This window comes from Pristis pectinata, chromosome 43, assembly GCF_009764475.1.
Source record: "Pristis pectinata isolate sPriPec2 chromosome 43, sPriPec2.1.pri, whole genome shotgun sequence".
Lineage (NCBI taxonomy): Eukaryota > Metazoa > Chordata > Chondrichthyes > Rhinopristiformes > Pristidae > Pristis > Pristis pectinata.
In genome coordinates, this window is record NC_067446.1 from 255213 (window position 1) to 271244 (window position 16032).

General features: G+C 48.8%; 2 protein-coding genes across 15 annotated transcripts in view; both read left to right on the forward strand.

Moving 5' to 3' along the window:
* Positions 1 to 16032, forward strand: part of LOC127566641 (neural cell adhesion molecule L1-like) — a 230841-nt gene that overhangs the window by 172374 nt on the left and 42435 nt on the right. For 13 of the 14 annotated variants that reach the window (XM_052009149.1, XM_052009154.1, XM_052009156.1 and 10 more), the window contains 5 exons: positions 4714 to 4731; positions 6338 to 6443; positions 11578 to 11777; positions 13242 to 13364; positions 13483 to 13653. In XM_052009149.1, the coding sequence (XP_051865109.1) occupies positions 4714 to 4731; positions 6338 to 6443; positions 11578 to 11777; positions 13242 to 13364; positions 13483 to 13653 (618 nt within the window). The remainder of the gene's footprint in view (positions 1 to 4713; positions 4732 to 6337; positions 6444 to 11577; positions 11778 to 13241; positions 13365 to 13482; positions 13654 to 16032) is intronic. The other variant, XM_052009155.1, reaches the window with a different exon arrangement.
* The window catches only part of LOC127566547 (neural cell adhesion molecule L1-like), a 273625-nt gene that overhangs the window by 117740 nt on the left and 139853 nt on the right, over positions 1 to 16032 (forward strand).

A 16032-nucleotide genomic window follows, 5' to 3' on the forward strand; every position in this document is an offset into this window, starting at 1 on the left:
GGTAAGTGCAGCTGAGCCTGCCAGACCTCCCAATCTCCCTCACCACTTTAAATGTTGTGAGAGTCTCTGCCTCCACCAACTACTCAGGCAATGCTTTCCAGATTCCAACGAGGAGGAACTTTTTCACCCAGATTTCATCCTCGGGTCCCCTCTAAATCTCTTACTTCTTACCCTAAACCTATTCCCGCTAGTTTTAGACACTTCTGCAGTGGGGGAAAAAAATTCCTAATCCCCTATCTTTGCCCCTCATAATTTTGTATACCTTTGCCAGGCCCCCTCAGACTTCTCTGCTCCAAGGGAAACAAACCCAGCCTGTCCAGTCCCTCCTCATAACTAAAAATGCTTCATCCCAGGCAACGTCCTGGTGAATCTCCAGTGCACCTTCACCAGTGCAATCATTTTCTTCCTAGAGTGAGACAACCAGAATTACACACAGTAGTCTGGCTGTGGCCGAACCAATGCTTTATAAAATAGAACCATAACCTCCCATCTCTTGTATTCTATGCCCCGACAAACGAAAGCAAGAACCCACATTCAGGGATCCTTGGATTTGTACACAGCAAACACCCATAGAGAGTAATCTATAAATTGGCAGATAATACTCCAAGATTTGACCTTGGCATACACTGGTGTGGATAGAGAGTTTTTCTGTCAAAGCGGGATCGGCATTGGATCATGGCGTTGGTGGTGCCAGCATGCAAGCAGATCAAGTTAGGTCGGAGGGGCATAAGGATTGAGCTGAGAAGTGGGCAGCAGTATTTGTGAATTGGCAGCTTCATTGGGAGAGATGTCCCAGGTCTGACTCCTGGTCGGGAGGTTGAGGGGGTTTGGATGATTCTTGGTGGTTGGTTGTTGGGCCGAATGTGTACCGGATATGGGCAGCAGGGAGGGTGGGTGAGGTAGCAGCGAACAACAAGGAAGGTGTTTAAAGGCTGTCCCGTAAACCAAAAAGATGGGCAGGTCAACCATGATGGATAAATTGGGTCCCCTTGAACAAATGCTGATGCAGGCCTTGGGTCTTCATTTGGGTCCTGAATATCCCAGGTCCTGGATGCAAGGAAGGAGCTCGTGCAAGACCCATCCAGACTGGTGCCACTCACCATGGGATTTCACTACACATTCCAGGCTGCTTAGAGTCGCAGAGCAATACAGCACGGATACAGGCCCTTCAGCCCAACCAGTCCATGCTGACCACAGTGCCGACCCAGCTAGTCCCAATTTTCTGCATTTGGCCCATATCCCTCCAAACCCCGCCCCTCCATTTACCTATCCAAGTGCTTCTTAAATGATCCTGTTGTACCTGCCTCAGCCATTTCCTCTGGCAGCTCGTTCCATATACTCACCACCCTCTTGTGTGAAAAAGTTGCCCCTTGGGTCCCTTATAAATCTTTCCCCTCTCACTCTAAACCTATGCCCCCTAGCTTTGGACTCCCCTACCCTGGGGAAAAGACTGTTGCCATCCACCTTACCTATGCCTCTCATAATTTTAAACACTTTTATAAGGTCGCCCCTCATTCTCCTACATTCCAAGGAATAAAGACCCAGCCTGGCCAACCTTTCCCTATAACTCAGGCCCTCGAGTCCTAGCAGCATCCTCATAGATCTTTTCTGCACTCTTTCCAGTTTAACCACATCTTTCCTCTCACAGGGCAACCAACAGTGTACATATGCGGCCTCACCAACGACTTAAACAACTGCATCTGTTTCTAGGCACTTGCTTGCCCTGTGCAGAGTGGACCTGCCTTAAGTTGCTGGAAAGCAAACAACGTGAACACAAAGAAAGTCAAGTTTTAGATGGAATTAATTTGGGTGGCACACTGGTTGTAGTGGGTGAAAGACCTTCCAGTCATCTGCTCTTGGTGGGTGATGCTTGAGGGATAAATGTGGTCACCAGGACACAGGAGAGTTACCACCCCCACTCACCCACTGGTCCCAGTCTCCCGCAGCTCCTGCAAAAGCCACCGTGGGGAATATTGTGCTCATCAAGAGACGGTCGGGGCTTCTGCTTTAATGACTTGTCCAAAAGGCAGCACCTGTGACAGGATACTACTACGCTCTTAGCAGTGCCCCCCAGAGAGCACAGCGCTCCCTCTGACCCACCTTCGGAGAGTTGGCCTAGCGTTTGGGTATCAACTCTACCGAATCCTTCGGACCGACTGACTTTCAGACCTGGTCAGGAGCACCTCCCGCTGGGTCAGTGTTGAGATTGTGCGAGATCTGTACCAGGTACGCGGGTTGAGAGTGGTGTGCCCCCACAGTCCAGCGTCTGTCCTCACACCCATGCAGACACTCAGTTTCAGTACCGATGGGTGGTTTGGCTCAAATATTCAGCTGTCACCCCACAAAGTGTGAAGGGAAGTAGCTTAGTGAGGCAGCAAGTCTCTTATGTTTCCATCAGTTATCTTTCTCTGTAATAATAGAGAAAGGTCATTTAGTACCTTTATCCTGGTATTCCTGTTCCTCACCAGTCTCCTCCCACACTCCTCCTCAGTCCCTTCGTACATCCTTCTGCACCCTTCATCTCCTCAACCACTCCCTGTGCCTTTCCTGTTCTCTCCCCCCCCCACCATTAAATTGATATAAACCCCCTTCCCCCTTCCCCAATGCCCTCAGTGGTCTACAGTGTGGATCCCCAGCCAGTAAAGCTGCTCTTTCTTTGTCAGGCCGTGTCTTATTAACAAGATGAATTTTGTAATAGCTCCTTAATTGACCAGATTTGTGTGAGACGCCAGATTGAAGAAGCAATTTGTGAAATTTGGTGGTTCAGTAATAGACTGCGAGGAGCGTGTGATTACTAACTGCTTGCTGCAGGCTGATGTGTGGATTTTGGTGAGAGTCTTTTCCTCCTTGCCACGGGCAGGGGCGAGGACCCTGGAATGCAGCTCCCCGATCACATAGTTCCCCATGTCATCACTGACACCAGCGCAACCTCTCCCTGTCTCTGTAGCCTCTTCTGGCCCCTCACCACCCCCACCTCCCCCCTCCCCCCCCCCGTCTCTGTAACCCTTTCTGGCCCCTGCACTCCTCCCTGTCTCTGTAACCCCTTCCAGCCCCTACCTCCTTCCCCATTTCTGTAACCTCCTACACCCCTCCCTATCTCTGAAACTCCTCTGGCCCCTACACGCCTCCCTATCTCTGTTAGGGATGATTCCCAGGCCACCTGTAATTACTGCGACCTAGATGAATCCATATTCCATGTATGTGTGGAATATGAGAGGTTTCAACCTTTTTTGAATGCTTAAGGAAGTTGTTCTTCAAGGTCTGGGTGCATTCAACCCCATGTTTCTGGTCTTTGGGATCTGGTACGAAGAGGATGCTGGTCAGATGAAGGGCCTCTGTATTGGTCTGTTCATGGGCCTGTTGATGGGTTTGGGAACCTCGACCTACCTTCCCCTCTTCTGAGGATAGGTCCATGCCCTGGAGAGAGAGCATGCAGTGTCTCTGCTGGCTCTCTGGAGGCCTGGTACTGGTGGACGTCACAGGGACTGGAGTACATCCTAAATGATAAAAATAAAATTCCAATTTGTTTTTAATTTCTTTTGGTTGTGAATTAATACTTAAAGGAAAATCACAAGAAAGAAATAAAATAATTCACAATCCAACAGAGCACCAATAATATAGATCTCTCTCCCTACAGCACTCTGCCCCAACTTATCTATCCTTCCAGTGAGCTCTACCCCTGAGGTCTGCTGTGAATCACCTCCAGTTTTTACCATATTAACAAGGCTGCATCAGGCACATGCATGCAAGCCGGTGTCGGTGTGGCCAAGTGGTTGGGGATGTGTGTGCAGGTCAGAATCAGGTTCATTATCACTGACATACGTCGTGAAAATTGGTTTTGCAGCAGCAGTACAGTGCAAGAGACAAAGATGATAAAAATTACTATAAGTTACAAAGATAAATAAATAGTGCAAAAGAGGAATAATGAGGTAGTGTTCATGAACCGTTCAGGAATGATGGCGGATGGGAAGAAACTGTTCCTGAAACATTGAGTGTGGGTCTTCAGGCTCCTGTACCTCCTCCCCGATGGTAGTAACATGAAGAGGGCATGACCCGGATGGTGAGGGTTCTTAGTGATGGATGCCACTTTTTTGAGGCACCATCTCTTCAAGATGTCCTGGATGGTGGGGAGGTTGGTGCCCATGATGGAGCTGGCTGTAGCGTATGGGTCCAGCATGTCAAGGTGGTGTGAAAAGAAACAGCCCAGAAGCTGAAGTGTGGCTCATATGGGGTTGCATTCGATCAATTGAGAATGGCAGCGCAGTGGCACAGCCATTAGAGCGGTTGCCTTGCAGTTCCAGAGACCCGGGTTCAATTGTGACTTCAGGTGCAGGCACATTCTCCGTGTGACTTGGTGGGTTTCCCCCCAGGTGCTCCGGTTTCCTCCCACATCCCAAAGACGTGCAGTCGGTGGGTTAATTGACCACTGTAAGTCACCCTGAGGATGTGGGTGAGGATCTGGGGAGAGTTGATGGGGATGTTGGGAGACAAGGTTATTAATATAAGTGGGTGGTTGATGGTTGGCATGGACTCTGTGGGCTGAAGGGCCGGTTTCCCTGCTGCGTCTCTATATTTCTACCTTTCTAGGACTGTCAGACACAACATTGTGACATCTTGAAAGAGCTTGAAAAATGGTGGTGTACTAAGTTTGAAATGAAGTAACCCTCTGTGCTTTGTTTTCCTCCTTCTTGCTTGCATTGTATGGACCTGCAGACAATCTGCAAAAGAAATGTAAGTGGCTTCCACTTTATCAATCCTGCCCATTTGGTGAGATAGATTGTTAAATGGGTGTATTATTGTCACATGTACTGAGGTACAGTGAAAAATTTTGTTTTGCATGCCGTCCATACAGATCATTTCATCACATCAGTACATGGAGGTGGTAAAAGCAATAACAGAATGCAGAATAAAGTGTTACAGGGAAAGTGCAGTGCAGGCAGACAATAAGGTGCAAGGTCATGACAGGGTAGATTCTGAGGTCATGAGTCCACCTTTTCGTACTAGGGGACCATTCAGTAGTCTTCTAATAGCTGGATAAAAGCTGTCCTTGAACCTGGTGGGACGTGCTTTCAGGCTTTTGTATCTTCTGCCCGATGGGAAGGAGGGAGAAGAGAGAATGTCCTGGGTGGGTGGGGTCTTTGATTATGCTGGCTGCTTTACTGAGGCAGCGGGAGGTGTAGACCATGGAGGGGAGGCTGGTTTCCGTGATGTGCTGGGCTGTGTCCACAACTCTCTGCAGTTTCTGGCGGTCTCAGGCAGAGCAGTTGCTGTACCAAGCCGTGATGCATCCGGATCGGATGCTCTCCTCCAAACGAAAAGTAACACCATCTCTGCCTCCTTTCCTGTTCGTGGTATCTCTGCTGCTGCTCCCTGCTGTCGGTCTCTGTTGTTGAGTTTCTGCCCCAATACCTGGTAGATTGTTGTGCCACATGGCGTATGAGCCTGCTCGGCTCCTTCCCAAACTCCCCATGGCCATGGCGACATAATGGTCCCAAAAACTGTTCTTGGTGCCCCTGAATATGTGAGGACATGGCACCTGCTCCTGATCCATATCTGTGACAGTTTGCACCCTTGGCTCACAAACATTCCTGCAAGAGAAGTCAAGAGTGGTCTCAGTGTCCCAGCTGCTGTGGCTAAGGTTGCTGGTGGACTGAGGGTGTGTGTGGTGTTGTGAGCAAGGGTATCGATCCCTAAGCTGCCGTTTGCCTGAGGGCAGGCTTCCTCCAGGGGAGAGGCCAAGAAGAGTCCAGTTTCAGTGGATGTGAAATCTGACCATTAGCTGCTGGGTGGGTGAAGGAAGGTTTGATGTGTGAGTGGATGGATCATCACACCGTGGATAACCAGAACACAGCCAACTGTTTGCACTCCAATGCTGACAAGATGGCAGATTCTGTTAGAGGACTTCCATTTAGAATGAAGTTCACTGCAGATGCAGTCCTCCCCTCTCGACAGCTGTTCTCTAGAGCCCTGCTTCACTGAGAGCCACATCTCCCAGGAGCAAGGCAGCACCCCTGGGTGGCACTTCATTATAACAGACGTGCTGGTATCGTTCTCTCCAGTGGTAAGACAATTCCAGCATTAGCCGGGGCTCCTCCTGTGCAATCACACCAGCTGGGTAAGGGGTGTACGTGTATCTATGCCAAAAGGAGGAGAGAGTCAACGGATGTGAATTAGATCATTTACAGATGGTAAAAACCAAGATGCAGAGTACAGTGCACAAAGTCTAAGCTTGAAGGGATTGCGTGCAAGGATGGTTCTCACTCACACACAGCTGGTTATCTTGCTGGTTGTGGAAACTGTGCTCTAACCTCACTTGCTCGTTTCTTCACTCTTGCAGTGCCAAAACCTCCAAAAGTCACCGAGCAGACTCCAGAGAACTACACAGTCTTCCCAACTGATGACATTGTGCTCAAATGTGAAGCAACAGGTGATCCTACACTCGTGTGAGTATCATCACGGTCATAGAGTCACACAGCACAGAAACATTCCCTTCAGCCCAACCGGTCCATGCTGACCAAGATGCCCATCTAAGCCAGTCCTATTTGCCTGCATTTGGCCCATATCCCTTTAAACTTTTCCTATCCACGTACCTGTCCACGTCTTTTAAATGTTGTTATTGTTCCTGCCTCAACCACTTCCTCTGGCAGCTCGTTCCATATACTGACCACCCCCGGGTGAAGAAGTTGCCCCTCAGGTCCCTATTAAATCTCTACCCTCTCACCCTAAACCTATGCCCTCTAGTTCTTGATTCCCCAACCCTGGGAAAAAGACTGTGTGCATTCACACAATCTATGCCCCTCGTGATTTTATGCACCCCTATGAGATTACCCCTCATTCTCCTATGCTCCAATGAATAAAGTCTCAACCTCTCTCCATAACTCAGTCCCTCGAGTCCCTGCAACATCCTTGTAAATCTCCTCTGCACTCTTTCCAACTTAATGGCATCTTTCCTACAACAGGGTGACGAGTGTGGGGACAGGAGCCAGTGTGTGGGCATGTTCCCACTGGGATCGGTGCATGTAATATCTGCACTGTGGTGCATGGGGTATCCGTGCTATAATATACACACTGGGATAGGGTCAGGAGCTAACCCAGTACCGTCTCCCACCAACAGAGAAGTGACTGATTAATCCTCAAGGGTGTTGGCTGGTCACCTTGAACAGCTTAGTGTATTAACTATAAATTGGAGACAGGTTAAGGGCTGTGCCGGCAAAAGCTGTTCGTTTTCACCGGGCTGGCTGAGGATTTGCATTGGAAAGATAGAGAGGTCAAAAGCATAAATCGTTCTCCCAGACAAGACCTGCATTCACACAATGGAAGGCTACCCATCCTCAATCTATCAACACTTTGCTGTGCTCCCCCTTTCTACTCATTAATGGCTCAGTAAACATGATGACACATTTCCACTAATGCAGGCTGAGTCACTCCGATAATAAATTACGGCATCTTGTCATGGGTGTTGCATTAAAGTAATTAATGCCCTGTCCCTTCAAATAGCAAGACGCATCCACTCAAACTAATTCAACACGCTTCCCCGAAATGGGCGTAATGTAAGAACCCTTGTTATCGGTGCAGCTGGTTTCTGCTTCCGAACCAGGTATGGGATGAGAGGGGGTGTGGTGGTTAAGTATATTTGGACATTTCTTTTCGATGGGGACTGTGTCAACTTTGAGGCAAGGATAGATCAGCCATTTGGATGGCGGGGCAGTCTTGAAGCCCCTAGCAGCTTACTTCTCCCCCTGTTGTGTACGTAGATTCACAGATTGCCAAACCCATATCAGCAGATGTTTGCTTTTTCCCACATGGGAAAATAAGAATCTGATCGGTGCAGATGCACAGAGAGATCTGGAAAAAGAAACTGTCAGAGGTCAAGCTAACCAAGTGATAGTGTTAATTTCTCAAGGGAGGAGCCAAGAGGTTGTGAAGCATGCTTATAGAACTGTGCCTGCACCAGTGTGCTGCGCAGTTCTGGGCATTCTGTTATCAAGTACTGGAGAAACAGTTTGCAAGCACATTGCCAGCTCTGTGAGATTACATCTGTCAGAAAAGGACGTATTCTCAGAGTCACTTGAACCTGTAAAGCTGAAGGTGTGCTGCTGAAGATGTGTAACATTGGCAAAGGGTGGACACAGAGTGAAACTTCCACTTGGGAGCATGTCTCCAGGGGCAAGGTCCCTAGAACCTCTCCTGCCATTCGTGGTTGCTTTGTGGCCTGTCTCTGTCTGTCTCTCCTGCCTTTTCCTCCATATTCCACATTACCTCTTGTTGACAAAAAAAATCTAAAAGTCTTGGATTTAATGCCAACTGCTGAACTGCCATCAGTTGCAGGAGAGTGTCCCAAACTCTCCCTCCTTCGCCACTTCTCTCCTGAAACCCTGGGTGTAATTTTTTTAGACTCTGTCCCATAATCCCAAATTGCTGCAAGCAGAAGTAGTTTCTCTCTGCCATTAATGTCCTCAACACTTTGATCAACTTACCATTTTAAGTACTGGGAATACACCCCTTATTTGTGAAAGCTCCCCTCTTAATTTAACCCTTGGCGTCCAGGATGCAGTCTGATAAACCTGTGCCGCACTCCCTCCAAGGGCAGTGTTTTCTTTGTAAAGCGTGGGGCCCAAAGCTGCTAACGGGGGCTTTGTATCACTGTCACATAACCTCAGCCACCTTGCAGTCCAGTTCTGTGGAATGAAGGGCCGGCATTTCATTAACCTTTTTGATTATTGTTTGCCCTGGTCTGTGACGTTTTAATGACTGCTGTGCACGACCCCAGAAATCTCTGAGGACCTCCCCAGCGACCAGCATTTACAATGTGCTCATCTGTTCATTTTAGATTCCAAGTGATATATTTGTCTACCTCGAAATTAATTTGCTGCAGTTTTGCCCGTTCACTTGAGGTATTGATCCGTCCCCAATTTTCAAGTGCAGCTTGCTAAAAGGTCATCGGTGTAAGGCAGGCAGGAGACCTCGGGAGTACACCAATCCAAGTGGGACTCATTGCCACAGGGAGCGGTTGGGGTAATCAGCAGAGACAGGGTAAGGGAGGGCTGGGCAAGCGTATGAGGGAGGATGGACAGACTGAGGTGCTGATGGCAAGAGAGGAAGAGGATGGGAGGCAGAAACACTTCCTCTGAGTTAACTAATCTCAAGCAGCCATATTACTGACGGTTGTTGCATCCTTCTCAGCTTTCCCTATTGATTCTTCTGTGTATGCACACCGCCTCCTCCCAGGGACACTGGGGTAAGCTATAGCTCCCTGATCCTCTCTCACGAGCTGACTCTGGCCACACTGGCACTGGGACAGGGAGCCTACCACAGGGGAAACCCATGAATCTCCAGCTTGGGACATCCAGGCAACGAGCAAATCATCTGAAATGTTAGGCCAGTCAGGCAGCATCTATGGGGAGAGAAGCAGAAATAACAGTTCAGGTCTGACGAGAGCTCCTGGACCTGTTTCCTCCCTCTCCACAGAAGTTGTCTGATTCGCTGGGTTTGTACATTACCTTTTGGTTTTTATCTCAGGTTTGCAGTATCTGTGGCAACTTCCGTTTGGGTCACAGGCAGTGAGGCCATTTGCGGTGAAGGAGGGAGGGCAGCCAGTGCGCACACAGCGGTGGGGTTATTGCAGGCAGGCCTGGCTTGTATTGTGCAATCTAACACCCCTCTATTGAATATAAGAAAGAGAAGCAGGAGCAAGCCAGACACAAGGGCGACTGTAGTTGCTGGAAATATGGAGGCTCCAATGCACAGGATCGCAAGAGGCTGCAGAGGGTTGTAGACTCAGCCAGCTCCATCATGGGCACAACCCTCCCCACCATCGAGGACATCTCAAGAAGGTGGCATCCACCTCTAAGGACCCTCACCATCTGGGACATGCCCCCTTCTCATTACTACCATCGGGGAGGAGGTACACGAGCTGAAGACCCACACTCAACGATTCAGGAACAGCTTCTTCCCCTCCACCATCAGATTTCTGAATGGTCCATGAACACTACCTCATTACTACTTTTTTTTGCACTTATTATTTATCTTTGTAATTTATAGATTTTTATGTCTTTGCACTGTACTGCTGCTGCAAGACAACAAATTTCATGTCATATGTCAGTAATAATCTGATTCTGAACACAGAAAATGTTGAAGGAACTCAGGTCAGGCAGCATAGGTGGAGGGAGATGGGCCATTTGATCCCTCACCTGCTTCCCCATTCATTAACACTGTGGCTAATCTTAGACCTCAACGCCACTTTCCTGCGCTGACTTCATATCCCTCAGTTCTCTTAACATCTAAAAATGTATTGATATCAGTCTTAGATATATTCGGCAACTGAGCCTCTTGAGTAGAGCATTCTCTCTGGGTGAAGAAATTCCTTCTTGTTTCAATGCCAAATTCCCTACTTTCAGATTGCAACCCCTGGATTCCGACACCCCAGCCAGGGGAAATATCATCCCTGTTGAGCCACGTTTTTTTAAAAAAATGCACATGGGTCACTAGGGCAGTCTATTTATTGACTATCATTAAGTTTATTGCCATGGGCATTCATACCCAGGGTATAACTGCAGCAGCAGCACAGTGCATTCCAAACTTCACAAACATGAATTACATAAACTTAAATAAGCATGCATTGTACATAACAGGCACGACAAAATAAACAAAAACAAACATAACGACATTAGGGACACGAGAGACTGCAGATGTTGGAAATCTGGAGCAACACACAAAGGAGCTGGAAGAACTCAGGACAGAAGTGGACAATCAATGTTTCGGGTCGAGATCGACGTTAGTGCAGCTTGAGGGAGAGATAGTACAAGGTAGAATTCGGGTTTCTCAGGTTGCTTCAAGAACCTGATGACAATTCTTTTTGAACCTTGAGATGTGGGTCTTCAGGCTCCTGTACCTCCTGCCTGATGGAAGAGGGCATGGGCCGGACGGTGGGGGTCCCTGATGATGGATGTCGACTTCCTGAGACATCGCCTCCTGTAGATGACCCTGATGGTGGGGAGAGCTGTACCCCTGATGGAACTGGCTGAGTCCACCAATGGCAGTTAATAAACAACACAGTCACTGTAGGAATGGAGCCACATATAGGCCCAGACCATTTAAGGCGACATCTAATTTTCTTCTGGAGACACAAGAGACTGCAGATGCTGGAATCTGGAGCAACAAACAATCTGCTAGAGGAACTCAGTGGATTGAGCAGCATCTGTGGGGTGGGGAGGGATTATCAATGTGGAAGGAAAGGAATTGTCAAAATTTCAGGTCGAAACCCTGCATCAGGACTGGCCAACCCAAAATGTCGACAATTCCTTTCCTTCCACAGATGCTGCTCGACCCGCTGACTTCCTCCAGCAGATCGTTAGTTGCTTCAGATTTCCTTCTATCAGGATGTGAGTGAACCAGATGGGCTGTTATTTATGGTAGTTTTGTGGTGGTTGTTCAAGCTCTTATTTCTAGAGCTTAGGGACACGAGAGACTGCAGATGTTGGAAATCTGGAGCAACACACAAAGGAGTGGCCCAACAACGTGATGAATTTATCCAGAGTCGTCACCAGCAGTGGTATCACGTTGCCATTGCTTTTGCAGGTATCGTTGGACAAAAGACGGGACATTTTTCGATCCTTCGCTGGATCCCCGCGTGACAATGAATAAGACCTCGGGCACCATGGTGATCGCCACCTCCAACAACGGCGTTTCCTTCAGGGGCTACCAGGGGACGTACCGTTGCTACGTCAGCAACAACGGTGGCACCGCAATCTCCTCCAACATCAACCTCAAAACAGAGAGTGAGTCCCCCTTCACCATTCGTTCCCAGCCAAACACCAAGTGAAGCTCCCTCTGTACTGTTCCATTACACTCCCAGGGTACAGGTTAGGCACAGAGTAGAACTCCCTCTGTACGTTCCTGTCACACACTCCCAGAGCATGGGTCAGACACAAAGTGAAGCTCCCTCTGCAATGTCTTGTCAACGCAACTCAGGGCATGGGTTAGACACAACAAAGCTCCCTCTACCCTGTTCTGTCACACGCTCCCAGGGCACAGATTAGACACAGAGTGAAGCTCCCTCCACTCTGCCCTGTCTCTCACACACCAAGGGCACAGATTGGACACAGGGTGAAGCTCCCTTTACATTGTCCTGTCACACATTCCAAGGGATTGACACAGAGCAAAGCTCCCTCTGCACTGTCCCATTCACACATTCCTGGGGTTAGACACAAGAGTGAAGCTCCCTCTGCACCGTCCCATCACACACTCCCAGGGTCAGACAGAGAGTGAAGCTCCCTCTGCACCATCCCATCACACATTCCCAGGGTCAGACAGAGAGTGAAGCTCCCTCTGCACCATCCCATCACACATTCCCAGGGCACAGATTAGACACAGAGTGAAACTTCCTCTTCACAGTCCCAACGCATACTCCCAAGGCAATGACAGCATGATATAGAGTTTGTTATTCATTAATACCCTGTGCTCTGTGCAAAATAACATGGATGGAGCCATGCTGTGAGAGACGCATTTACTGTTGTTGAACAACAGCCTTCTATTCCTTGTTACTTCACATGTTCCTTCAGGGAATTCAAATGATGGTTTAAATTGGAATTTTGGAATTTTGCTGCTGATAGAATTCTCTGGAAAGCAATTGGGATTCTTTAAATAAAAAAATAGATGTAGGACATAGTTTTAGTAAAATATGCGCATGAATGAGTAAAGATGGGGCCCAGATGTGTCCGTACATCAGTATTAAATGCAGAATATTCAGCAAATTCAGTGATTATAGTCAGTGATGCAAGGCACTGAAGGAGGGGGACACTGAGGGATGGTGTTAGGGGTCTTTAACATCAGTGGAGATGCCGTCAGTGACACAGGGCACCGAGGGAGAGGGGTTACTGAGGGACAGTGTGAGGGAGGGGGATTAACATCAATGAGGATATGGTTAGTGACACCATGCTGGGGGAGAGGGGTTACTGAGGGAGGGGGATTAATGTCAGTGGGGATACAGTCAGTGACACGGGGCGCTGGGGGAGATGGGTTACTGAGGGACAGTGTGAGGCAGCTGGATTAACATCAGTAGAGATGCCATCAGTGACACAGGGTGAGGAGTGAGGATTAGTGAGGGAGAGTATGAGGGAGTGGGAATAACATCACTCGTGAGGCATGGCCTGGAATTCTGTAAAGGCTGACGTACGAGAGTCCTCAGTGCTGCTGAGTCAACCTGGTAAAAGTGCTGTCAATTGGTTTCTCTCACTTCTCAGGTACTCCTAAGTGGCCCAAGGAGAGGGTTCAGCAGTTAAGGAAAGAAGAGGGAGAGTCCTTGGTGTTGCAATGCAACCCCCCCACCAGTATGGCCTCCTCCATGATCATCTGGATGACGAGCAGTGAGTAACCCGACCTGTCCGCTGAGAACTCCAGTGTCGCGCTGCTGCCCGGATCTTAGCTCTGTGTTCCTTCAGGGATGAGTCCCAAATGGTGCACCCCTTTTACTGTTTCCCACAGAACTGTTCAACATAAAGCTGAGCGAACGGGTGTCACAGGGACTGGATGGGAATCTGTACTTCTCCAACCTGCTGGTGAACGACAGCCTGGAAGACTACACCTGCTATGCTCAGATCCCAGGAACCCGCACCATCATCCAGAAGGAGCCCATTGCACTTGAAGTGACTACGTGTGAGTAGCTTTTCTCTGATATAAGCAATCGTAGAGCCACACAGTACTGGAAGTGCCCCTTTCGACCAACCTCATCCTTCCAGGCCTTGATGGCTAAATACGCTAATCCCATTTGTATGAATTAGGCCAGTAGCCCTCTGCACCTTTCCCATCCAAGGACCTGACCAAATGCCTCCTCTGGTAGCTCATTCCAAATATTCACCACCCACTGTGTGGAAAAACTTGTCTCTCAGACCTCTTTTAAATTCCTCCCCTCCTCAGTTGTGCTCTCTAGTTCTGTGGACTCCTCTGCCCTGGGAAAGGGGTTCCATCTATCCAATCCATGCCAGTCATAGTCTTATAAACCTCTATAAGGTCACCTCTCACCGCCCCCCCACCCCCGACATTCCAGTGAGAACAACCCCAGCCTGTCCAGTCCCTCCTTGTAACCACAGCCCTCCATTCCAGACAACATTCTGGTGAATCTCTTCTGCACTTTCTGTGTTGCTACCACATCCTTCCTGCAGTGTGGCTGCCAGAACTGTACACAACACTATAATTCCAGTCCATCCAATGTTTTGTGCAACCTGTTATAAGTGTGGCCAAACCACCAGCCTGCTGTCCTTTGTTATGACCACAACCAATGCTGTCCCTCGAGTCCACGGTCCCACCTGATTCCTGTGAATCCCAAAAAATCTGCTGATCCCAGCCTGTCCAAACATCCATGGTCTCAGCCCTCTGAGGGAAGAAAGTCCTCCTCATCCCAAATGACTGACCTTTGAGCCACTGCCCCACAGCGCCAGAGACCCGGGTTCAATCCTGATCTCTGGTGCTGTCTGTGTGGATCTTGCATGTTTTCCCTGTGACCGTGTGAGTTTTACCCATTTACTTCCATTTCCTCCTCTGGCTGGTTAATGGGTAGATTGTCCCAAGTGTGTGGGTGAGTGGTGGAATCTGGGAGGAGTTGATGAGAACAGAAAATGGATGGTGTGGTGGAGTTAATGTACTTGGGTGATTGAAGATCAGTGCAGACTCAGTGGGCCAAAAGGCCTGTTTCCATGCTGTAGCTGTCTATGACTCCATTGGTATTAGTTTATTATTGTCACTTGTACTGAGGTACAGTGAAAAACTTGTCTTACAAACCGATCATACAGATCAATTCATTACACAGTGCAGTTACATTGAGTTAGTACAGAGTGCATTGAGGTAGTACAGGTAAAAACAATAACAGTACAGAGTAAAGTGTCACAGCTACAGAGAAAGTGCAGTGCAATAAGGTGCAAGGTCACAACAAGGTAGATCGTGAGGTCAGAGTCCATCTCATTGTATAAGGGAACCGTTCAATAGTCTTATCACAGTGGGGTAGAAGCTGTCCTTAAGTCTGGTGGTATGTGCCCTCAGGCTCCTGTGTCTTCTGCCTGATGGAAGAGAACGACCTGGGTGGGTGGGGTCTTTGATTATGCTGGCTGCTTCGCCAAGGCCGTGAGATGTAAAGACTCTAGCTCTGTACAGCACCCACAACGGCATACTCCCTAGTTCTGGAGTCTCCAACCTCTGTGCAACCCTATAAACCCCCAGTATTTTATACATTCCAATCTTCTTCTGAAGACTAGCGAACATGTTCTCCTCAGAACCTGTGCACAGGACAGGCCCTTCATCCAGCAGTCAGTATCTACGCTGCATCACTCTCCTGGATAAGTGGACCTCACCTGTCCACAGTACCAGAAATATGCTCTCAACAATAACATCAGCATTGTGTTCACTTGCCCTCCATCTCCCACTGCAACGAAGGTGAACTATCATTTGGCTTCTTGGACACATCTTTTCCTCCACCCTTGTCCCTACACCAGCTCCAGATTCTTCAAACCTGTGTTGTACCCATGAGGATGACAAAACATTGTGCCCCATATCCCTCCTCTTCACCCAGTTAGAAAGGAGTGAACCCCAGGGGTGATGAGGAATGGATTATATCATTTTATAACATGCCTGAACTGAGTGAAAAACAAACCTCCTCATCCCTCTTAATGCCCTACACCCCTCCCCGTCTCTGTGACCCCTTCTGGCCCCTACATCCCTCCCCATCTCTGTGACCCCCTCCGGCCCCTACACCCCTCTGTGTCTCTGTGACGCCCTCTGACCCCTACACTCCTTTGTCTGTGACCCCCTCTAGCCCCTACACCTCTCTCCATCTCTATGACCCCCCCTCCCTCCCCTACACACCTCCCCGTCTCTGATCCCCTCTGGTCCCTACACCCCTCCCCGTCCCTGTGGCCTCCTCCGGCCCCTACGCATCTCATTGGCATCTGAGCCCTGAACTTGATATTTCCCTCCCTGCCTTCCTCTCACCCTTTGAGATGCTCTTTAAAACCAAGGAAAAAACAAACTGGTGGAGGAACTCAG